At 50.9% G+C, this 24,802-nt stretch overlaps 1 protein-coding gene across 2 annotated transcripts in view; it reads right to left on the bottom strand.

The window, feature by feature from the left end:
- Positions 1–24,802, bottom strand: part of LOC148135311 (annexin A2-like) — a 51,776-nt gene that overhangs the window by 2,030 nt on the left and 24,944 nt on the right. For both annotated transcript variants that reach the window (XM_087985038.1, XM_087985037.1), the window contains exons 3-4: positions 4,274–4,370; positions 1,948–2,042 (exon numbers count right to left, since the gene is read on the bottom strand). In XM_087985038.1, coding sequence (XP_087841164.1) covers positions 1,948–2,042; positions 4,274–4,370 — 192 coding nt within the window. The remainder of the gene's footprint in view (positions 1–1,947; positions 2,043–4,273; positions 4,371–24,802) is intronic.

Genomic DNA, 24,802 nt, shown 5'->3' with positions numbered 1-24,802 from the left:
TGAGGGAGTGGGCGCTATCGGAGGGTCAGTGCTGAGGGAGCGGGCGCTGTGGGAGGGTCAGTGCTGAGGGAGTGGGCGCTGTGGGAGGGTCAGTGCTGAGGGAGTGGGCGCTATCGGAGGGTCAGTGCTGAGGGAGCGGGCGCTGTGGGAGGGTCAGTGCTGAGGGAGCGGGCGCTGTGGGAGGGTCAGTGCTGAGGGAGTGGGCGCTGTCGGAGGGTCAGTGCTGAGGGAGTGGGTGCTGTGGGAGGGTCAGTGCTGAGGGAGTGGGCGCTGTCGGAGGGTCAGTGCTGAGGGAGTGGGTGCTGTGGGAGGGTCAGTGCTGAGGGAGTGGGCGCTGTCGGAGGGTCAGTGCTGAGGGAGCGGGCGCTGTGGGAGGGTCAGTGCTGAGGGAGTGGGCGCTGTCGGAGGGTCAGTGCTGAGGGAGTGGGTGCTGTGGGAGGGTCAGTGCTGAGGGAGTGGGCGCTATCGGAGGGTCAGTGCTGAGGAAGCGGGCGCTGTGGGAGGGTCAGTGCTGAGGGAGTGGGCGCTGTGGGAGGGTCAGTGCTGAGGGAGTGGGCGCTGTCGGAGGGTCAGTGCTGAGGGAGTGGGTGCTGTCGGAGGGTCAGTGCTGAGGGAGCGGGCGCTGTGGGAGGGTCAGTGCTGAGGGAGTGGGTGCTGTGGGAGGGTCAGTGCTGAGGGAGCGGGCGCTGTGGGAGGGTCAGTGCTGAGGGAGTGGGTGCTGTGGGAGGGTCAGCGCTGAGGGAGTGGGCGCTGTGGGAGGGTCAGTGCTGAGGGAGTGGGTGCTGTGGGGAGAGTCAGTGCTGAGGGAGTGGGCGCTGTGGGAGGGTCAGTGCTGAGTGAGTGGGCGCTGTGGGAGGGTCAGTGCTGAGGGAGTGGGCGCTGTGGGAGGGTCAGTGCTGAGGGAGTGGGTGCTGTGGGAGGGTCAGTGCTGAGGGAGCGGGCACCATCGGTGGGTCAGTGCTGGGGGAGTAGGCACTGTGGGAGGGTCAGTGCTGAGGGAGTGGGTGCTGTGGGAGGGTCAGTGCTGAGGGAGCGGGCACTTGGGGAGAGTCAGTGCTGAGGGAGTGGGCGCTGTGGGAGGGTCAGTGCTGAGGGAGTGGGCGCTGTGGGAGGGTCAGTGCTGAGGGAGCGGGCACTTGGGGAGAGTCAGTGCTGAGGGAGTGGGCGCTGTGGGAGGGTCAGTGCTGAGGGAGTGGGCGCTGTGGGAGGGTCAGCGCTGAGGGAGTGGGCGCTGTGGGAGGGTCAGTGCTGAGTGAGTGGGCGCTGTGGGAGGGTCAGTGCTGAGGGAGTGGGCGCTGTGGGAGGGTCAGTGCTGAGGGAGTGGGTGCTGTGGGAGGGTCAGTGCTGAGGGAGCGGGCACCATCGGTGGGTCAGTGCTGGGGGAGTAGGCCCTGTGGGTGGGTCAGTGCTGAGGGAGTAGGCCCTGTGGGTGGGTCAGCGCTGAGGGAGCGGGCACCATCGGTGGGTCAGTGCTGAGGGAGTAGGCCCTGTGGGTGGGTCAGCGCTGAGATCTACAACCTCCTGCAGGCCCTACACCCCTTCCCTATCTTGATAACCTCCTACAACCCTCCGAGATCCCTGCCTTTTCAGCATCTCCCAATTCCCACCGCCCAGCCATTGGTGGCAGTGCCGGGGGGGCCTGAGCTCAGGAATTCGCTCCCTAAACAAGAGGCATCGCTCTCTCCCTCTCCCTCTCTCTCTCTCTCCCTCCTTCCTTCCCTCCATCCCTACCTCTCCCACTCTTTCACACTCTCACATTCCACCCTTCCATTCAGCCTCTGTCCCCGAATGTTTGGTCGCTTGGCCTAAATAGCTCGTCATGTGACTCAGAGTCAAATATCCTCAGAAGACCATTCCTGCGAGGAGCCAGAGTATGGTTTGCTTTGGGAAGTGCTACATGAATGCAGGGGGGTTGTTGCTGTAGGAAGATTTTGTATCGGCACTTACAGTCTTGAATTTCTTCTCGAAAGCTTTTGCAATGAGCTCCCTCTGCTCCAACGTACGGTTACTCAGGATACGGACAATGGATGCCTCATCCACCCCTGGGCACAGAAACAAGACAGGGAGGGTCAGTACTGAGGGAGTGGGCACTGTCGGAGGGTCAGTGCTGAGGCAGTGGGCGCTGTCGGAGGGTCAGTGCTGAGGGAGTGGGTGCTGTGGGAGGGTCAGTGCTGAGGGAGTGGGTGCTGTGGGAGGGTCAGTGCTGAGGGAGTGGGCACTGTCGGAGGGTCAGTGCTAAGGGAGCGGGCGCTGTCGGAGGGTCAGTGCTGAGGGAGTGGGCGCTGTCGGAGGGTCAGTGCTGAGGGAGTGGGTGCTGTGGAGGGTCAGTGCTGAGGGAGTGGGCACTGTCGGAGGGTCAGTGCTGAGAGAGTGGGCGCTGTCGGAGGGTCAGTGCTGAGGGAGTGGGCACTGTCGGAGGGTCAGTGCTGAGGGAGTGGGCGCTGTTGGAGGGTCAGTGCTGAGGGAGTGGGCACTGTCGGAGGGTCAGTGCTGAGGGAGGGGGTGCTGTGGGAGGGTCAGTGATGAGGGAGTGGGCTCTGTGGGAGGGTCAGTGCTGAGGGAGCGGGCGCTGTGGGAGTGTCAGTGCTGAGGGAGGGGGTGCTGTGGGAGGGTCAGTGCTGAGGGAGAGGGCGCTGTGGGAGGGTCAGTGCTGAGGGAGTGGGCACTGTCGGAGGGTCAGTGCTGAGGGAGTGGGCGCTGTCGGAGGGTCAGTGCTGAGGGAGTGGGTGCTGTGGAGGGTCAGTGCTGAGGGAGTGGGCACTATCGGAGGGTCAGTGCTGAGGGAGTGGGTGCTGTGGGAGGGTCAGTGCTGAGGGAGAGGGTGCTGTGGGAGGGTCAGTGCTGAGGGAGCGGGTGCTGTGGGAGAGTCAGTGCTGAGGGAGAGGGTGCTGTGGGAGGGTCAGTGCTGAGGGAGCGGGCACAGTGGGAGGGTCAGTGCTGAGGGAGTGGGTGCTGTGGGAGGGTCAGTGCTGAGGGAGCGGGTGCTGTGGGAGAGTCAGTGCTGAGGGAGTGGGTGCTGTGAGAGGGTCAGTGCTGAGGGAGTGGGTGCTGTGGGAGGGTCAGTGCTGAGGGAGTGGGTGCTGTGGGAGGGTCAGTGCTGAGGGAGTGGGTGCTGTGTGAGGGTCAGTGCTGAGGGAGCGGGCACTGTGGGAGGGTCAGTGCTGAGGGAGTGGGTGCTGTGGGAGGGTCAGTGCTGAGGGAGTGAGTGCTGTGGGAGGGTCAGTGCTGAGGGAGCGGGTGCTGTGGGAGAGTCAGTGCTGAGGGAGTGGGTGCTGTGGGAGGGTCAGTGCTGAGGGAGTGGGTGCTGTGGGAGGGTCAGTGCTAAGGGAGCGGGCGCTGTAGGAGGTTCAGTGCTGAGGGAGGGGTCACTGTCAGAGGGTCAGTGCTGAGGTAGTGGGCGCTGTCCGTGGGTCAGTGCTGAGGGAGCGGGCACAGTCAGAGGGTCAGTGCTGAGGGTGCATGCGCTGTCAGAGGGTCAGCGCTGAGGGAGCGGACGCTGTTGGAGGGTCAGTGCTGAGGGAGTGGGTGCTGTCGGAGGATCAGTGCTGAGGGAGCAGGCACTGTCGGAGGGTCAGCGCTGAGGGAGTGGGCGCTATGTGAGGCTCAGCGCTGAGAGAGCGGGCACTGTCGGAGTGTCAGCACTGAGGGGGTGGGTGTTGTCTGAGGGTCAGCACTGAGGGAGCGGGCATGTCGGAGGGTCAGCGCTGAGGGAGCGTATACTGTCGGAGGGTCAGTGCTGAGGGAGCGGGCACTGTCGGAGGGTCAGCGCTGAGGGAGCGTATACTGTCGGAGGGTCAGTGCTGAGGGAGCGTATACTGTCGGAGGGTCAGTGCTGAGGGAGCGGGTGCTATCAGAGGGTCAGCGCTGAGGGAGCGGGTGCTATTGGAGGGTCAGCGCTGAGGGAGCGGGCACTGTCGGAGGGTCAGCGCTGAGGGAGCGTATACTGTCGGAGGGTCAGTGCTGAGGGAGCGTATACTGTCGGAGGGTCAGTGCTGAGGGAGCGGGTGCTATCAGAGGGTCAGCGCTGAGGGAGCGGGTGCTATCGGAGGGTCAGCGCTGAGGCAGAGAATCCCCTCTGCTCACAGAGATGGGTGGCATGGCAGATCACAGTTCCACATGTTGCCACTGAGTGGTGCTAGCGCCCTCTGCTTTGACCCCACCAGAATTGGAGAGCCAACGCTGCTCTCTGTCGCCCTCTGCACCCAACAGGCGGGAGCTGGAACAGCAGGGGAGGAGAGCACGGGCTGTGAAGGTTCAGAGATCATTTAAATACCTTTCGCATCAATTGCTTTCTTCAAAGCATCCACATCTTCGTCGACATTAAAGCTCGCGTACGGTTTCAGGGTGGCCAGAGAACCCCATGCCATTGGCTGTAGAATGCACAATTAATACAGTTTACAGACTGGAATCTAATCGAGGGGTTTGGGGTGGGTGATATACAGAATAACAGATACCCGGGAGGGAGTTACAGACTGGAATCTAATCGAGGGGTTCGAGGTGGGTTATATACAGAATAACAGATACCCCGGGAGGGAGTTACAGATTGGAATCTAATCGAGGGGTTCGAGGTGGGTTATATACAGAATAACAGATAGCCCGGGGAGGGAGTTACACACTGGAATCTAATCGAGGGGTTCGGGGTGGGTTATATACAGAATAACAGATACCCGGGAGGGAGTTACACACTGGAATCTAATCGAGGGGTTCAAGGTGGGTTATATACAGAATAACAGATACCCAGGAGGGAGTTACAGACTGGAATCTAATCGAGGGGTTCGGGGTGTGTTACATACAGAATAACAGATACCCGGGAGGGAGTTACAGACTGGAATCTAATCGAGGGGTTCGGGGTGGGTTATATACAGAATAACAGATACCCAGGAGGGAGTTACAGACTGGAATCTTATCGAGGGGTTCGGGGTGGGTTATATACAGAATAACAGATACCCGGGAGGGAGTTACAGACTGGAATCCAATCGAGGGGTTCGGGGTGGGTTACATACAGAATAACAGATACCCGGGAGGGAGTTACAGACTGGAATCCAATCGAGGAATTCGGGGTGGGTTACATACAGAATAACAGATACCCGGGAGGGAGTTACAGACTGGAATCTAATCGAGGTGTTCGGGGTGGGTGATATACAGAATAACAGATACCCGGGAGGGAGTTACAGACTGGGATCTAATCGAGGGGTTCGGGGTGGGTTATATACAGAATAACAGATACCCGGGAGGGAGTTACAGACTGGAATCTAATCGAGGGGTTCGGGGTGGGTTATATACAGAATAACAGATACCCGGGAGGGAGTTACAGACTGGAATCTAATCGAGGGGTTCGGGGTGGGTTATAGACAGAATAACAGATACCTGGGAGGGAGTTACAGACTGGAATCTAATCGAGGGGTTCGGGGTGGGTTACATACAGAATAACAGATACCCGGGAGGGAGTTACAGACTGGGATCTAATCGAGGGGTTCAGGGTGGGTTTTAGACAGAATAACAGATACCCGGGAGGGAGTTACAGACTGGAATCTAATCGAGGGGTTCGGGGTGGGTTATATACAGAATAACAGCTCCCCGGGAGGGAGTTACAGACCGGAATCTAATCGAGGGGTTCGGGGTGGTTTATATACAGAATAACAGATACCCGGGAGGGAGTTACAGACTGGAATCTAATCGAGGGGTTCGGTGTGGTTTATATACAGAATAACAGATACCCGGGAGGGAGTTACAGACTGGAATCTAATCGAGGGGTTCGGGGTGGGTTATATACAGAATAACAGATACCCGGGTGGGAATTACAGACTGGAATCTAATCGAGGGGTTCAGGGTGGGTGATATACAGAATAACAGATACCCAGGAGGGAGTTACAGACTGGAATCTAATCGAGGTGTTCGGGGTGGGTGATATACAGAATAACAGATACCCGGGAGGGAGTTACACACTGGAATCTAATCGAGGAGTTCGGGGTGGGTTATAGACAGAATAACAGACACCCGGGAGGGTGTTACAGACTGGAATCTAATCGAGGTGTTTGGGGTGGGTTATATACAGAATAACAGATACCCGGGAGGGAGTTACAGACTGGAATCTAATCGAGGGGTTCGGGGTGGGTTATATACAGAATAACAGATACCCGGGAGGGAGTTACAGACTGGAATCTAATCGAGGGGTTCGGGGTGGGTTATAGACAGAATAACAGATACCCGGGAGGGAGTTACAGACTGGAATCTAATCGAGGGGTTCGGGGTGGGTTATATACAGAATAACAGATACCCGGGAGGGAGTTACAGACTGGAATCTAATCGAGGGGTTCGGGGTGGGTTATATACAGAATAACAGATACCCGGGAGGGAGTTACAGACTGGAATCTAATCGAGGGGTTCCGGGTGGGTTATATACAAAATAACAGACACCCGGGAGGGTGTTACAGACTGGAATCTAATCGAGGGGTTTGGGGTGGGTTATAGACAGAATAACAGATACCCGGGAGGGAGTTACAGACTGGAATCTAATCGAGGGGTTCGGGGTGGGTTATAGACAGAATAACAGATACCTGGGAGGGAGTTACAGACTGGAATCTAATCGAGGGGTTCGGGGTGGGTTACATACAGAATAACAGATACCCGGGAGGGAGTTACAGACTGGAATCTAATCGAGGGGTTCGGGGTGGGTGATATACAGAATAACAGGTACCCGGGAGGGAGTTACAGACTGGAATCGAATCGAGGGGTTCGGGGTGGGGTATAGACAGAATAACAGATACCCGGGAGGGAGTTACAGACTGGGATCTAATCGAGGGGTTCAGGGTGGGTTATATACAGAATAACAGCTCCCCGGGAGGGAGTTACAGACCGGAATCTAATCGAGGGTTTCGGGGTGGTTTATATACAGAATAACAGATACCCGGAGGGAGTTACAGACTGGAATCTAATCGAGGGGTTCGGTGTGGTTTATATACAGAATAACAGATACCCGGGTGGGAGTTACAGACTGGAATCTAATCGAGGGGTTCGGGGTGGGTGATATACAGAATAACAGATACCCAGGAGGGAGTTACAGACTGGAATCTAATCGAGGTGTTCGGGGTGGGTGATATACAGAATAACAGATACCCGGGAGGGAGTTACAGACTGGAATCTAATCGAGGGGTTCGGGGTGGGTTATAGACAGAATAACAGACACCCGGGAGGGTGTTACAGACTGGAATCTAATCGAGGGGTTTGGGGTGGGTTATAGACAGAATAACAGATACCCGGGAGGGAGTTACAGACTGGAATCTAATCGAGGGGTTCGGGGTGGGTTATATACAGAATAACAGGTACCCGGGAGTGAGTTACAGACTGGAATCTAATCGAGGGGTTCGGGGTGTGTTATATACAGAATAACAGATACCCGGGAGTTAGTTCCAGACTGGAATCTAATCGAGGGGTTCCGGGTGGGTTATATACAAAATAACAGACACCCGGGAGGGAGTGACAGACTAGAATCTAATCGAGGGGTTCGGGGTGGGTTATATACAGAATAACAGATACCCGGGAGGGAGTTACAGACTGGAATCTAATCGAGGGGTTCGGGGTGGGTTACATACAGAATAACAGATACCCGGGAGGGAGTTACAGACTGGAATCTAATCGAGGGGTTCGGGGTGGGTTACATACAGAATAACAGATACCCGGGAGGGAGTTAGAGACTGGAATCTAATCGAGGTGTTCGAGGTGGGTTATATACAGAATAACAGATACCCAGGAGGGAGTTACAGACTGGAATCTTATCGAGGGGTTCGGGGTGGGTTATATACAGAATAACAGATACCCGGGAGGGAGTTACAGACTGGAATCCAATCGAGGGGTTCAGGGTGGGTTACATACAGAATAACAGATACCCGGGAGGGAGTTACAGACTGGAATCCAATCGAGGAATTCGGGGTGGGTTACATACAGAATAACAGATACCCGGGAGGGAGTTACAGACTGGAATCTAATCGAGGTGTTCGGGGTGGGTTATATACAGAATAACAGGTACCCGGGAGGGAGTTACAGACTGGAATCTAATCGAGGGGCTCGGGGTGGGTTATATACAGAATAACAGATACCCGGGAGGGAGTTACAGACTGGAATCTAATCGAGGGGATCAGGGTGGGTTATATACAGAATAACAGATACCCAGGAGGGAGTTACAGACTGGAATCTAATCGAGGGGTTCGGGGTGGGTGATATACAGAATAACAGATACCCGGGTGGGAGTTATAGACTGGAATCTAATCGAGGGGTTCGGGATGGGTTATATACAGAATAACAGATACCTGGGAGGGAGTTACAGACTGGAATCTAATTGAGGGGCTCAGGGTGGGTTATATACAGAATAACAGATACCCAGGAGTGAGTTACAGACTGGAATCTAATCGAGGGGTTGGGGGTGGGTTATATACAGGATAACAGATACCCAGGAGGGAGTTACAGACTGGAATCTAATCGAGGGGTTTGGGGTGGGTTATATACAGAATAACAGACACCCAGGAGTGAGTTACAGACTGGGATCTAATCGAGGGGTTCGGGGTGGGTTATATACAGAATAACAGATACCCGGGAAGGAGTTACAGACTGGAATCTAATCGAGGGGTTCGGGGTGGGTTATATACAGAATAACAGTTACCCGGGAGGGAGTTACAGACTGGAATCGAATCGAGGGGTTCTGGGTGGGTTATATACAGAATAACAGTTACCCTGGAGGAAGTTACAGACTGGAATCTAATCGAGGGGTTTGGGGTGGGTTATATACAGAATAACAGATACCCGGGAGGGAGTTACAGACTGGAATCTAATTGAGGGGTTCGGGGTGTGTTATATACAGAATAACAGACACCCGGGAGTGAGTTACAGACTGGAATCTAATCGAGGGGTTCGGGGTGGTTTATATACAGAATAACAGATACCCCGGGAGGGAGTTACAGACTGGGATCTAATCGAGGGGTTCGGGGTGGTTTATATACAGAATAACAGATACCCCGGGGAGGGAGTTACAGACTGGAATCGAATCGAGGGGTTCGGGGTGGGTTATATACAGAATAACAGATACCCGGGAGGGAGTTACAGACTGGAATCTAATCGAGGGGTTCGGGGTGGGTTATATACAAAATAAAAGACACCCGGGAGGGAGTTACAGACTGGAATCTAATCGAGGGGTTCGGGGTGGGATATATACAGAATAACAGATACCCGGGAGGGAGTTACAGACTGGAATCTAATCGCAGGGTTCGGGGTGGGTTATATACAGAATAACAGATACCCCGGGAGGGAGTTACAGATTGGAATCTAATCGAGGGGTTCAGGGGGGTTTATATACAGAATAACAGATACCCCGGGAGGAGGTTACAGACTGGAATCTAATCAAGGGGTTCGGGGTGGGTTATATACAGAATAACAGATCCCCGGGAGGGAGTTACAGACTGGAATCTAATCGAGGGGTTTGGGGTGGGTTATATACAGAATAACAGATACCCAGGAGTGAGTTCCAGACTGGGATCTAATCGAGGGGTTCGGGGTGGGTCATATACAGAATAACAGATACCCGGGAAGGAGTTACAGACTGGAATCTAATCGAGGGGTTCGGGGTGGGTCATATACAGAATAACAGATACCCGGGAGGGAGTTACAGACTGGAATCTAATCGAGGGGTTCGGGGTGGGTTATATACAGAATAACAGATACCCGGGAGGGAGTTACAGACTGGAATCTAATCGAGGGGTTCGGGGTGGGTTATATACAGAATAACAGATACCCAGGAGTGAGTTACAGACTGGAATCTAATCGAGGGGTTCGGGGTGGGTTATATACAGAATAACAGACACCCGGGAGGGTGTCACCGACTGGAATCTAATCGAGGGGTTCGGGGTGGGTTATATACAGAATAACAGATCCCCGGGAGGGAGTGACAGACTGGAATCTAATCGAGGGGCTCAGGGTGGGTTATATACAGAATAACAGATACCCAGGAGGGAGTTACAGACTGGAATCTAATCGAGGGGTTCGGGGTGGGTTATATACAGAATAACAGATACCCGGGAGGGAGTTACAGACTGGAATCTAATTGAGGGGCTCAGGGTGGGTGATATACAGAATAACAGAAACCCGGGAGGGAGTTACAGACTGGAATCTAATCGAGGGGATCAGGGTGGGTGATATACAGAATAACAGATACCCAGGAGTGAGTTACAGACTGGAATCTAATCGAGGGGTTCGGGGTGGGTTATATACAGAATAACAGATACCCAGGAGGGAGTTACAGACTGGAATCTAATCGAGGGGTTTGGGGTGGGTTATATACAGAATAACAGATACCCAGGAGTGAGTTCCAGACTGGGATCTAATCGAGGGGTTCGGGGTGGGTTATATACAGAATAACAGATACCCGGGAAGGAGTTACAGACTGGAATCTAATCGAGGGGTTCGGGGTGGGTTATATACAGAATAACAGTTACCCGGGAGGGAGTTACAGACTGGAATCGAATCGAGGGGTTCTGGGTGGGTTATATACAGAATAACAGTTACCCTGGAGGAAGTTACAGACTGGAATCTAATCGAGGGGTTTGGGGTGGGTTATATACAGAATAACAGATACCCGGGAGGGAGTTACAGACTGGAATCTAATTGAGGGGTTCGGGGTGTGTTATATACAGAATAACAGACACCCGGGAGTGAGTTACAGACTGGAATCTAATCGAGGGGTTCGGGGTGGTTTATATACAGAATAACAGATACCCCGGGGAGGGAGTTACAGACTGGGATCTAATCGAGGGGTTCGGGGTGGTTTATATACAGAATAACAGATACCCCGGGGAGGGAGTTACAGACTGGAATCTAATCGAGGGGTTCGGGGTGGGATTTATACAGAATAACAGATCCCCGGGAGGGAGTTACAGACTGGAATCTAATCGAAGGGTTCGGGGTGGGTTATATACAGAATAACAGATACCCCGGGAGGGAGTTACAGATTGGAATCTAATCGAGGGGTTCAGGGGGGTTTATATACAGAATAACAGATACCCGGGAAGGAGTTACAGACTGGAATCTAATCGAGGGGTTCGGGGTTGGTTATATACAGAATAACAGATACCCAGGAGTGAGTTACAGACTGGAATCTAATCGAGGGGTTCGGGGTGGGTTATATACAGAATAACAGATACCCGGGAGGGTGTTACCGACTGGAATCTAATCGAGGGGTTCGGGGTGGGTTATATACAGAATAACAGATCCCCGGGAGGGAGTTACAGACTGGAATCTAATCGAGGGGTTCGGGGTGTGTGATATACAGAATACAGATACCCGGGTGGGAGTTACAGACTGGAATCTAATCGAGGGGTTCGGGATGGGTTATATACAGAATAACAGATACCTGGGAGGGAGTTACAGACTGGAATCTAATCGAGGGGATCAGGGTGGGTGATATACAGAATAACAGTTACCCAGGAGACAGTTACAGACTGGAATCTAATCGAGGGGCTCAGGGTGGGTTATATACAGAATAACAGATACCCAGGAGGGAGTTACAGACTGGAATCTAATCGAGGGGTTCGGGGTGGGTTATATACAGAATAACAGATACCCGGGAGGGAGTTACAGACTGGAATCTAATCGAGGGGTTCGGGGTGGGTTATATACAGAATAACAGATACCCAGGAGGGAGTTACAGACTGGAATCTAATCGAGGGGTTTGGGGTGGGTTATATACAGAATAACAGACACCCGGGAGGGAGTTACAGACTGGAATCTAATCGAGGGGTTCGGGGTGGGTTACATACAGAATAACAGATACCCCGGGAGTTAGTTCCAGACTGGAATCTAATCGAGGGGTTCGGGGTGGGTTATATACAGAATAACAGATACCCGGGAGGGAGTTACAGACTGGAATCTAATTGAGGGGCTCAGGGTGGGTGATATACAGAATAACAGATACCCGGGAGGGAGTTACAGACTGGAATCTAATTGAGGGGATCAGGGTGGGTGATATACAGAATAACAGATACCCAGGAGTGAGTTACAGACTGGAATCTAATCGAGGGGTTCGGGGTGTGTGATATACAGAATACAGATACCCGGGTGGGAGTTACAGACTGGAATCTAATCGAGGGGTTCGGGATGGGTTATATACAGAATAACAGATACCTGGGAGGGAGTTACAGACTGGAATCTAATCGAGGGGATCAGGGTGGGTGATATACAGAATAACAGTTACCCAGGAGACAGTTACAGACTGGAATCTAATCGAGGGGTTCGGGGTGGGTGATATACAGAATAACAGATACCCGGGTGGGAGTTACAGACTGGAATCTAATCGAGGGGTTCAGGATGGGTTATATACAGAATAACAGATACCTGGGAGGGAGTTACAGACTGGAATCTAATCGAGGGGATCAGGGTGGGTGATATACAGAATAACAGTTACCCAGGAGACAGTTACAGACTGGAATCTAATCGAGGGGCTCAGGGTGGGTGATATACAGAATAACAGGTACCCGGGAGGGAGTTACAGACTGGAATCGAATCGAGGGGTTCGGGGTGGGGTATAGACAGAATAACAGATACCCGGGAGGGAGTTACAGACTGGGATCTAATCGAGGGGTTCAGGGTGGGTTTTAGACAGAATAACAGATACCTGGGAGGGAGTTACAGACTGGAATCTAATCGAGGGGTTCGGGGTGGGTTATATACAGAATAACAGCTCCCCGGGAGGGAGTTACAGACCGGAATCTAATCGAGGGTTTCGGGGTGGTTTATATACAGAATAACAGATACCCGGGAGGGAGTTACAGACTGGAATCTAATCGAGGGGTTCGGTGTGGTTTATATACAGAATAACAGATACCCGGGAGGGAGTTACAGACTGGAATCTAATCGAGGGGTTCGGGGTGGGTTATATACAGAATAACAGATACCCGGGTGGGAGTTACAGACTGGAATCTAATCGAGGGGTTCAGGGTGGGTGATATACAGAATAACAGATACCCAGGAGGGAGTTACAGACTGGAATCTAATCGAGGTGTTCGGGGTGGGTGATATACAGAATAACAGATACCCGGGAGGGAGTTACAGACTGGAATCTAATCGAGGGGTTCGGGGTGGGTTATAGACAGAATAACAGACACCCGGGAGGGTGTTACAGACTGGAATCTAATCGAGGGGTTTGGGGTGGGTTATAGACAGAATAACAGATACCCGGGAGGGAGTTACAGACTGGAATCTAATCGAGGGGTTCGGGGTGGGTTATATACAGAATAACAGGTACCCGGGAGTGAGTTACAGACTGGAATCTAATCGAGGGGTTCGGGGTGTGTTATATACAGAATAACAGATACCCGGGAGGGAGTTACAGACTGGAATCTAATCGAGGGGTTCCGGGTGGGTTATATACAAAATAACAGACACCCGGGAGGGAGTGACAGACTAGAATCTAATCGAGGGGTTCGGGGTGGGTTATATACAGAATAACAGATACCCGGGAGGGAGTTACAGACTGGAATCTAATCGAGGGGTTCGGGGTGGGTTACATACAGAATAACAGATACCCGGGAAGGAGTTACAGACTGGAATCTAATCGAGGGGTTCGGGGTGGGTTACATACAGAATAACAGATACCCGGGAGGGAGTTAGAGACTGGAATCTAATCGAGGTGTTCGAGGTGGGTTATATACAGAATAACAGATACCCAGGAGGGAGTTACAGACTGGAATCTTATCGAGGGGTTCGGGGTGGGTTATATACAGAATAACAGATACCCGGGAGGGAGTTACAGACTGGAATCCAATCGAGGGGTTCGGGGTGGGTTACATACAGAATAACAGATACCCGGGAGGGAGTTACAGACTGGAATCCAATCGAGGAATTCGGGGTGGGTTACATACAGAATAACAGATACCCGGGAGGGAGTTACAGACTGGAATCTAATCGAGGTGTTCGGGGTGGGTTATATACAGAATAACAGGTACCCGGGAGGGAGTTACAGACTGGAATCTAATCGAGGGGCTCGGGGTGGGTTATATACAGAATAACAGATACCCGGGAGGGAGTTACAGACTGGAATCTAATCGAGGGGATCAGGGTGGGTTATATACAGAATAACAGATACCCAGGAGGGAGTTACAGACTGGAATCTAATCGAGGGGTTCGGGGTGGGTGATATACAGAATAACAGATACCCGGGTGGGAGTTATAGACTGGAATCTAATCGAGGGGTTCGGGATGGGTTATATACAGAATAACAGATACCTGGGAGGGAGTTACAGACTGGAATCTAATTGAGGGGCTCAGGGTGGGTTATATACAGAATAACAGATACCCAGGAGTGAGTTACAGACTGGAATCTAATCGAGGGGTTGGGGGTGGGTTATATACAGGATAACAGATACCCAGGAGGGAGTTACAGACTGGAATCTAATCGAGGGGTTTGGGGTGGGTTATATACAGAATAACAGACACCCAGGAGTGAGTTCCAGACTGGGATCTAATCGAGGGGTTCGGGGTGGGTTATATACAGAATAACAGATACCCGGGAAGGAGTTACAGACTGGAATCTAATCGAGGGGTTCGGGGTGGGTTATATACAGAATAACAGTTACCCGGGAGGGAGTTACAGACTGGAATCGAATCGAGGGGTTCTGGGTGGGTTATATACAGAATAACAGTTACCCTGGAGGAAGTTACAGACTGGAATCTAATCGAGGGGTTTGGGGTGGGTTATATACAGAATAACAGATACCCGGGAGGGAGTTACAGACTGGAATCTAATTGAGGGGTTCGGGGTGTGTTATATACAGAATAACAGACACCCGGGAGTGAGTTACAGACTGGAATCTAATCGAGGGGTTCGGGGTGGTTTATATACAGAATAACAGATACCCCGGGGAGGGAGTTACAGACTGGGATCTAATCGAGGGGTTCGGGGTGGTTTATATACAGAATAACAGATACCCCGGGAGGGAGTTACAGACTGGGATCTAATCGAGGGGTTCGGGGTGGTTTATATACAGAATAACAGATACCCCGGGGAGGGAGTTACAGACTGGAATCGAATCGAGGGGTTCGGGGTGGGTTATATACAGAATAACAGATACCCGGGAGGGAGTTACAGACTGGAATCTAATCGAAGGGTTCGGGGTGGGTTATATACAAAATAAAAGACACCCGGGAGGGAGTTACAGACTGGAATCTAATCGAGGGGTTCGGGGTGGGATATATACAGAATAACAGATACCCGGGAGGGAGTTACAGACTGGAATCTAATCGCAGGGTTCGGGGTGGGTTATATACAGAATAACAGATACCCCGGGAGGGAGTTACAGATTGGAATCTAATCGAGGGGTTCAGGGGGGTTTATATACAGAATAACAGATACCCCGGGAGGAAGTTACAGACTGGAATCTAATCAAGGGGTTCGGGGTGGGTTATATACAGAATAACAGATCCCCGGGAGGGAGTTACAGACTGGAATCTAATCGAGGGGCTCAGGGTGGGTTATATACAGAATAACAGATACCCAGGAGGGAGTTACAGACTGGAATCTAATCGAGGGGTTCGGGGTGGGTTATATACAGAATAACAGATACCCGGGAGGGAGTTACAGACTGGAATCTAATCGAGGGGTTCGGGGTGGGTTATATACAGAATAACAGATACCCGGGAGGGAGTTACAGACTGGAATCTAATCGAGGGGTTCGGGGTGGGTTATATACAGAATAACAGATACCCAGGAGTGAGTTACAGACTGGAATCTAATCGAGGGGTTCGGGGTGGGTTATATACAGAATAACAGACACCCGGGAGGGTGTCACCGACTGGAATCTAATCGAGGGGTTCGGGGTGGGTTATATACAGAATAACAGATCCCCGGGAGGGAGTTACAGACTGGAATCTAATCGAGGGGCTCAGGGTGGGTTATATACAGAATAACAGATACCCAGGAGGGAGTTACAGACTGGAATCTAATCGAGGGGTTCGGGGTGGGTTATATACAGAATAACAGATACCCGGGAGGGAGTTACAGACTGGAATCTAATTGAGGGGCTCAGGGTGGGTGATATACAGAATAACAGATACCCCGGGGAGGGAGTTACAGACTGGAATCTAATCGAGGGGTTCGGGGTGGGATTTATACAGAATAACAGATCCCCGGGAGGGAGTTACAGACTGGAATCTAATCGAAGGGTTCGGGGTGGGTTATATACAGAATAACAGATACCCCGGGAGGGAGTTACAGATTGGAATCTAATCGAGGGGTTCAGGGGGGTTTATATACAGAATAACAGATACCCGGGAAGGAGTTACAGACTGGAATCTAATCGAGGGGTTCGGGGTTGGTTATATACAGAATAACAGATACCCAGGAGTGAGTTACAGACTGGAATCTAATCGAGGGGTTCGGGGTGGGTTATATACAGAATAACAGATACCCGGGAGGGTGTTACCGACTGGAATCTAATCGAGGGGTTCGGGGTGGGTTATATACAGAATAACAGATCCCCGGGAGGGAGTTACAGACTGGAATCTAATCGAGGGGTTCGGGGTGTGTGATATACAGAATACAGATACCCGGGTGGGAGTTACAGACTGGAATCTAATCGAGGGGTTCGGGATGGGTTATATACAGAATAACAGATACCTGGGAGGGAGTTACAGACTGGAATCTAATCGAGGGGATCAGGGTGGGTGATATACAGAATAACAGTTACCCAGGAGACAGTTACAGACTGGAATCTAATCGAGGGGCTCAGGGTGGGTTATATACAGAATAACAGATACCCAGGAGGGAGTTACAGACTGGAATCTAATCGAGGGGTTCGGGGTGGGTTATATACAGAATAACAGATACCCGGGAGGGAGTTACAGACTGGAATCTAATCGAGGGGTTCGGGGTGGGTTATATACAGAATAACAGATACCCAGGAGGGAGTTACAGACTGGAATCTAATCGAGGGGTTTGGGGTGGGTTATATACAGAATAACAGACACCCGGGAGGGAGTTACAGACTGGAATCTAATCGAGGGGTTCGGGGTGGGTTACATACAGAATAACAGATACCCCGGGAGTTAGTTCCAGACTGGAATCTAATCGAGGGGTTCGGGGTGGGTTATATACAGAATAACAGATACCCGGGAGGGAGTTACAGACTGGAATCTAATTGAGGGGCTCAGGGTGGGTGATATACAGAATAACAGATACCCGGGAGGGAGTTACAGACTGGAATCTAATTGAGGGGATCAGGGTGGGTGATATACAGAATAACAGATACCCAGGAGTGAGTTACAGACTGGAATCTAATCGAGGGGTTCGGGGTGTGTGATATACAGAATACAGATACCCGGGTGGGAGTTACAGACTGGAATCTAATCGAGGGGTTCGGGATGGGTTATATACAGAATAACAGATACCTGGGAGGGAGTTACAGACTGGAATCTAATCGAGGGGATCAGGGTGGGTGATATACAGAATAACAGTTACCCAGGAGACAGTTACAGACTGGAATCTAATCGAGGGGTTCGGGGTGGGTGATATACAGAATAACAGATACCCGGGTGGGAGTTACAGACTGGAATCTAATCGAGGGGTTCAGGATGGGTTATATACAGAATAACAGATACCTGGGAGGGAGTTACAGACTGGAATCTAATCGAGGGGATCAGGGTGGGTGATATACAGAATAACAGTTACCCAGGAGACAGTTACAGACTGGAATCTAATCGAGGGGCTCAGGGTGGGTGATATACAGAATAACAGGTACCCGGGAGGGAGTTACAGACTGGAATCGAATCGAGGGGTTCGGGGTGGGGTATAGACAGAATAACAGATACCCGGGAGGGAGTTACAGACTGGGATCTAATCGAGGGGTTCAGGGTGGGTTTTAGACAGAATAACAGATACCTGGGAGGGAGTTACAGACTGGAATCTAATCGAGGGGTTCGGGGTGGGTTATATACAGAATAACAGCTCCCCGGGAGGGAGTTACAGACCGGAATCTAATCGAGGGTTTCGGGGTGGTTTATATACAGAATAACAGATACCCGGGAGGGAGTTACAGACTGGAATCTAATCGAGGGGTTCGGTGTGGTTTATATACAGAATAACAGATACCCGGGAGGGAGTTACAGACTGGAATCTAATCGAGGGGTTCGGGGTGGGTTATATACAGAATAACAGATACCCGGGTGGGAGTTACAGACTGGAATCTAATCGAGGGGTTCAGGGTGGGTGATATACAGAATAACAGATACCCAGGAGGGAGTTACAGACTGGAATCTAATCGAGGTGTTCGGGGTGGGTGATATACAGAATAACAGATACCCGGGAGGGAGTTACAGACTGGAATCTAATCGAGGGGTTCGGGGTGGGTTATAGACAGAATAACAGACACCCGGGAGGGTGTTACAGACTGGAATCTAATCGAGGGGTTTGGGGTGGGTTATAGACAGAATAACAGATACCCGGGAGGGAGTTACAGACTGGAATCTAATCGAGGGGTTCGGGGTGGGTTATATACAGAATAACAGGTACCCGGGAGTGAGTTACAGACTGGAATCTAATCGAGGGGTTCGGGGTGTGTTATATACAGAATAACAGATACCCGGGAGGGAGTTACAGACTGGAATCTAATCGAGGGGTTCCGGGTGGGTTATATACAAAATAACAGACACCCGGGAGGGAGTGACAGACTAGAATCTAATCGAGGGGTTCGGGGTGGGTTATATACAGAATAACAGATACCCGGGAGGGAGTTACAGACTGGAATCTAATCGAGGGGTTCGGGGTGGGTTACATACAGAATAACAGATACCCGGGAGGGAGTTACAGACTGGAATCTAATCGAGGGGTTCGGGGTGGGTTACATACAGAATAACAGATACCCGGGAGGGAGTTAGAGACTGGAATCTAATCGAGGTGTTCGAGGTGGGTTATATACAGAATAACAGATACCCAGGAGGGAGTTACAGACTGGAATCTTATCGAGGGGTTCGGGGTGGGTTATATACAGAATAACAGATACCCGGGAGGGAGTTACAGACTGGAATCCAATCGAGGGGTTCGGGGTGGGTTACATACAGAATAACAGATACCCGGGAGGGAGTTACAGACTGGAATCCAATCGAGGAATTCGGGGTGGGTTACATACAGAATAACAGATACCCGGGAGGGAGTTACAGACTGGAATCTAATCGAGGTGTTCGGGGTGGGTTATATACAGAATAACAGGTACCCGGGAGGGAGTTACAGACTGGAATCTAATCGAGGGGCTCGGGGTGGGTTATATACAGAATAACAGATACCCGGGAGGGAGTTACAGACTGGAATCTAATCGAGGGGATCAGGGTGGGTTATATACAGAATAACAGATACCCAGGAGGGAGTTACAGACTGGAATCTAATCGAGGGGTTCGGGGTGGGTGATATACAGAATAACAGATACCCGGGTGGGAGTTATAGACTGGAATCTAATCGAGGGGTTCGGGATGGGTTATATACAGAATAACAGATACCTGGGAGGGAGTTACAGACTGGAATCTAATTGAGGGGCTCAGGGTGGGTTATATACAGAATAACAGATACCCAGGAGTGAGTTACAGACTGGAATCTAATCGAGGGGTTGGGGGTGGGTTATATACAGGATAACAGATACCCAGGAGGGAGTTACAGACTGGAATCTAATCGAGGGGTTTGGGGTGGGTTATATACAGAATAACAGACACCCAGGAGTGAGTTCCAGACTGGGATCTAATCGAGGGGTTCGGGGTGGGTTATATACAGAATAACAGATACCCGGGAAGGAGTTACAGACTGGAATCTAATCGAGGGGTTCGGGGTGGGTTATATACAGAATAACAGTTACCCGGGAGGGAGTTACAGACTGGAATCGAATCGAGGGGTTCTGGGTGGGTTATATACAGAATAACAGTTACCCTGGAGGAAGTTACAGACTGGAATCTAATCGAGGGGTTTGGGGTGGGTTATATACAGAATAACAGATACCCGGGAGGGAGTTACAGACTGGAATCTAATTGAGGGGTTCGGGGTGTGTTATATACAGAATAACAGACACCCGGGAGTGAGTTACAGACTGGAATCTAATCGAGGGGTTCGGGGTGGTTTATATACAGAATAACAGATACCCCGGGGAGGGAGTTACAGACTGGGATCTAATCGAGGGGTTCGGGGTGGTTTATATACAGAATAACAGATACCCCGGGAGGGAGTTACAGACTGGGATCTAATCGAGGGGTTCGGGGTGGTTTATATACAGAATAACAGATACCCCGGGGAGGGAGTTACAGACTGGAATCGAATCGAGGGGTTCGGGGTGGGTTATATACAGAATAACAGATACCCGGGAGGGAGTTACAGACTGGAATCTAATCGAAGGGTTCGGGGTGGGTTATATACAAAATAAAAGACACCCGGGAGGGAGTTACAGACTGGAATCTAATCGAGGGGTTCGGGGTGGGATATATACAGAATAACAGATACCCGGGAGGGAGTTACAGACTGGAATCTAATCGAGGGGTTCGGTGTGGTTTATATACAGAATAACAGATACCCGGGAGGGAGTTACAGACTGGAATCTAATCGAGGGGTTCGGGGTGGGTTATATACAGAATAACAGATACCCGGGTGGGAGTTACAGACTGGAATCTAATCGAGGGGTTCAGGGTGGGTGATATACAGAATAACAGATACCCAGGAGGGAGTTACAGACTGGAATCTAATCGAGGTGTTCGGGGTGGGTGATATACAGAATAACAGATACCCGGGAGGGAGTTACAGACTGGAATCTAATCGAGGGGTTCGGGGTGGGTTATAGACAGAATAACAGACACCCGGGAGGGTGTTACAGACTGGAATCTAATCGAGGGGTTTGGGGTGGGTTATAGACAGAATAACAGATACCCGGGAGGGAGTTACAGACTGGAATCTAATCGAGGGGTTCGGGGTGGGTTATATACAGAATAACAGGTACCCGGGAGTGAGTTACAGACTGGAATCTAATCGAGGGGTTCGGGGTGTGTTATATACAGAATAACAGATACCCGGGAGGGAGTTACAGACTGGAATCTAATCGAGGGGTTCCGGGTGGGTTATATACAAAATAACAGACACCCGGGAGGGAGTGACAGACTAGAATCTAATCGAGGGGTTCGGGGTGGGTTATATACAGAATAACAGATACCCGGGAGGGAGTTACAGACTGGAATCTAATCGAGGGGTTCGGGGTGGGTTACATACAGAATAACAGATACCCGGGAGGGAGTTACAGACTGGAATCTAATCGAGGGGTTCGGGGTGGGTTACATACAGAATAACAGATACCCGGGAGGGAGTTAGAGACTGGAATCTAATCGAGGTGTTCGAGGTGGGTTATATACAGAATAACAGATACCCAGGAGGGAGTTACAGACTGGAATCTTATCGAGGGGTTCGGGGTGGGTTATATACAGAATAACAGATACCCGGGAGGGAGTTACAGACTGGAATCCAATCGAGGGGTTCGGGGTGGGTTACATACAGAATAACAGATACCCGGGAGGGAGTTACAGACTGGAATCCAATCGAGGAATTCGGGGTGGGTTACATACAGAATAACAGATACCCGGGAGGGAGTTACAGACTGGAATCTAATCGAGGTGTTCGGGGTGGGTTATATACAGAATAACAGGTACCCGGGAGGGAGTTACAGACTGGAATCTAATCGAGGGGCTCGGGGTGGGTTATATACAGAATAACAGATACCCGGGAGGGAGTTACAGACTGGAATCTAATCGAGGGGATCAGGGTGGGTTATATACAGAATAACAGATACCCAGGAGGGAGTTACAGACTGGAATCTAATCGAGGGGTTCGGGGTGGGTGATATACAGAATAACAGATACCCGGGTGGGAGTTATAGACTGGAATCTAATCGAGGGGTTCGGGATGGGTTATATACAGAATAACAGATACCTGGGAGGGAGTTACAGACTGGAATCTAATTGAGGGGCTCAGGGTGGGTTATATACAGAATAACAGATACCCAGGAGTGAGTTACAGACTGGAATCTAATCGAGGGGTTGGGGGTGGGTTATATACAGGATAACAGATACCCAGGAGGGAGTTACAGACTGGAATCTAATCGAGGGGTTTGGGGTGGGTTATATACAGAATAACAGACACCCAGGAGTGAGTTCCAGACTGGGATCTAATCGAGGGGTTCGGGGTGGGTTATATACAGAATAACAGATACCCGGGAAGGAGTTACAGACTGGAATCTAATCGAGGGGTTCGGGGTGGGTTATATACAGAATAACAGTTACCCGGGAGGGAGTTACAGACTGGAATCGAATCGAGGGGTTCTGGGTGGGTTATATACAGAATAACAGTTACCCTGGAGGAAGTTACAGACTGGAATCTAATCGAGGGGTTTGGGGTGGGTTATATACAGAATAACAGATACCCGGGAGGGAGTTACAGACTGGAATCTAATTGAGGGGTTCGGGGTGTGTTATATACAGAATAACAGACACCCGGGAGTGAGTTACAGACTGGAATCTAATCGAGGGGTTCGGGGTGGTTTATATACAGAATAACAGATACCCCGGGGAGGGAGTTACAGACTGGGATCTAATCGAGGGGTTCGGGGTGGTTTATATACAGAATAACAGATACCCCGGGAGGGAGTTACAGACTGGGATCTAATCGAGGGGTTCGGGGTGGTTTATATACAGAATAACAGATACCCCGGGGAGGGAGTTACAGACTGGAATCGAATCGAGGGGTTCGGGGTGGGTTATATACAGAATAACAGATACCCGGGAGGGAGTTACAGACTGGAATCTAATCGAAGGGTTCGGGGTGGGTTATATACAAAATAAAAGACACCCGGGAGGGAGTTACAGACTGGAATCTAATCGAGGGGTTCGGGGTGGGATATATACAGAATAACAGATACCCGGGAGGGAGTTACAGACTGGAATCTAATCGCAGGGTTCGGGGTGGGTTATATACAGAATAACAGATACCCCGGGAGGGAGTTACAGATTGGAATCTAATCGAGGGGTTCAGGGGGGTTTATATACAGAATAACAGATACCCCGGGAGGAAGTTACAGACTGGAATCTAATCAAGGGGTTCGGGGTGGGTTATATACAGAATAACAGATCCCCGGGAGGGAGTTACAGACTGGAATCTAATCGAGGGGCTCAGGGTGGGTTATATACAGAATAACAGATACCCAGGAGGGAGTTACAGACTGGAATCTAATCGAGGGGTTCGGGGTGGGTTATATACAGAATAACAGATACCCGGGAGGGAGTTACAGACTGGAATCTAATCGAGGGGTTCGGGGTGGGTTATATACAGAATAACAGATACCCGGGAGGGAGTTACAGACTGGAATCTAATCGAGGGGTTCGGGGTGGGTTATATACAGAATAACAGATACCCAGGAGTGAGTTACAGACTGGAATCTAATCGAGGGGTTCGGGGTGGGTTATATACAGAATAACAGACACCCGGGAGGGTGTCACCGACTGGAATCTAATCGAGGGGTTCGGGGTGGGTTATATACAGAATAACAGATACCTGGGAGGGAGTTACAGACTGGAATCTAATCGAGGGGATCAGGGTGGGTGATATACAGAATAACAGTTACCCAGGAGACAGTTACAGACTGGAATCTAATCGAGGGGCTCAGGGTGGGTGATATACAGAATAACAGGTACCCGGGAGGGAGTTACAGACTGGAATCGAATCGAGGGGTTCGGGGTGGGGTATAGACAGAATAACAGATACCCGGGAGGGAGTTACAGACTGGGATCTAATCGAGGGGTTCAGGGTGGGTTTTAGACAGAATAACAGATACCTGGGAGGGAGTTACAGACTGGAATCTAATCGAGGGGTTCGGGGTGGGTTATATACAGAATAACAGCTCCCCGGGAGGGAGTTACAGACCGGAATCTAATCGAGGGTTTCGGGGTGGTTTATATACAGAATAACAGATACCCGGGAGGGAGTTACAGACTGGAATCTAATCGAGGGGTTCGGTGTGGTTTATATACAGAATAACAGATACCCGGGAGGGAGTTACAGACTGGAATCTAATCGAGGGGTTCGGGGTGGGTTATATACAGAATAACAGATACCCGGGTGGGAGTTACAGACTGGAATCTAATCGAGGGGTTCAGGGTGGGTGATATACAGAATAACAGATACCCAGGAGGGAGTTACAGACTGGAATCTAATCGAGGTGTTCGGGGTGGGTGATATACAGAATAACAGATACCCGGGAGGGAGTTACAGACTGGAATCTAATCGAGGGGTTCGGGGTGGGTTATAGACAGAATAACAGACACCCGGGAGGGTGTTACAGACTGGAATCTAATCGAGGGGTTTGGGGTGGGTTATAGACAGAATAACAGATACCCGGGAGGGAGTTACAGACTGGAATCTAATCGAGGGGTTCGGGGTGGGTTATATACAGAATAACAGGTACCCGGGAGTGAGTTACAGACTGGAATCTAATCGAGGGGTTCGGGGTGTGTTATATACAGAATAACAGATACCCGGGAGGGAGTTACAGACTGGAATCTAATCGAGGGGTTCCGGGTGGGTTATATACAAAATAACAGACACCCGGGAGGGAGTGACAGACTAGAATCTAATCGAGGGGTTCGGGGTGGGTTATATACAGAATAACAGATACCCGGGAGGGAGTTACAGACTGGAATCTAATCGAGGGGTTCGGGGTGGGTTACATACAGAATAACAGATACCCGGGAGGGAGTTACA

The sequence above is a fragment of the Chiloscyllium plagiosum genome, unplaced genomic scaffold (assembly GCF_037043375.1).
Source record: "Chiloscyllium plagiosum isolate Xiang-an unplaced genomic scaffold, Cpla_swu_hap1 HiC_scaffold_50, whole genome shotgun sequence".
Taxonomy (NCBI): domain Eukaryota; kingdom Metazoa; phylum Chordata; class Chondrichthyes; order Orectolobiformes; family Hemiscylliidae; genus Chiloscyllium; species Chiloscyllium plagiosum.
Note: the sequence above shows the minus strand (reverse complement) of the source record. Positions and strands in the feature narration are given on the sequence as shown.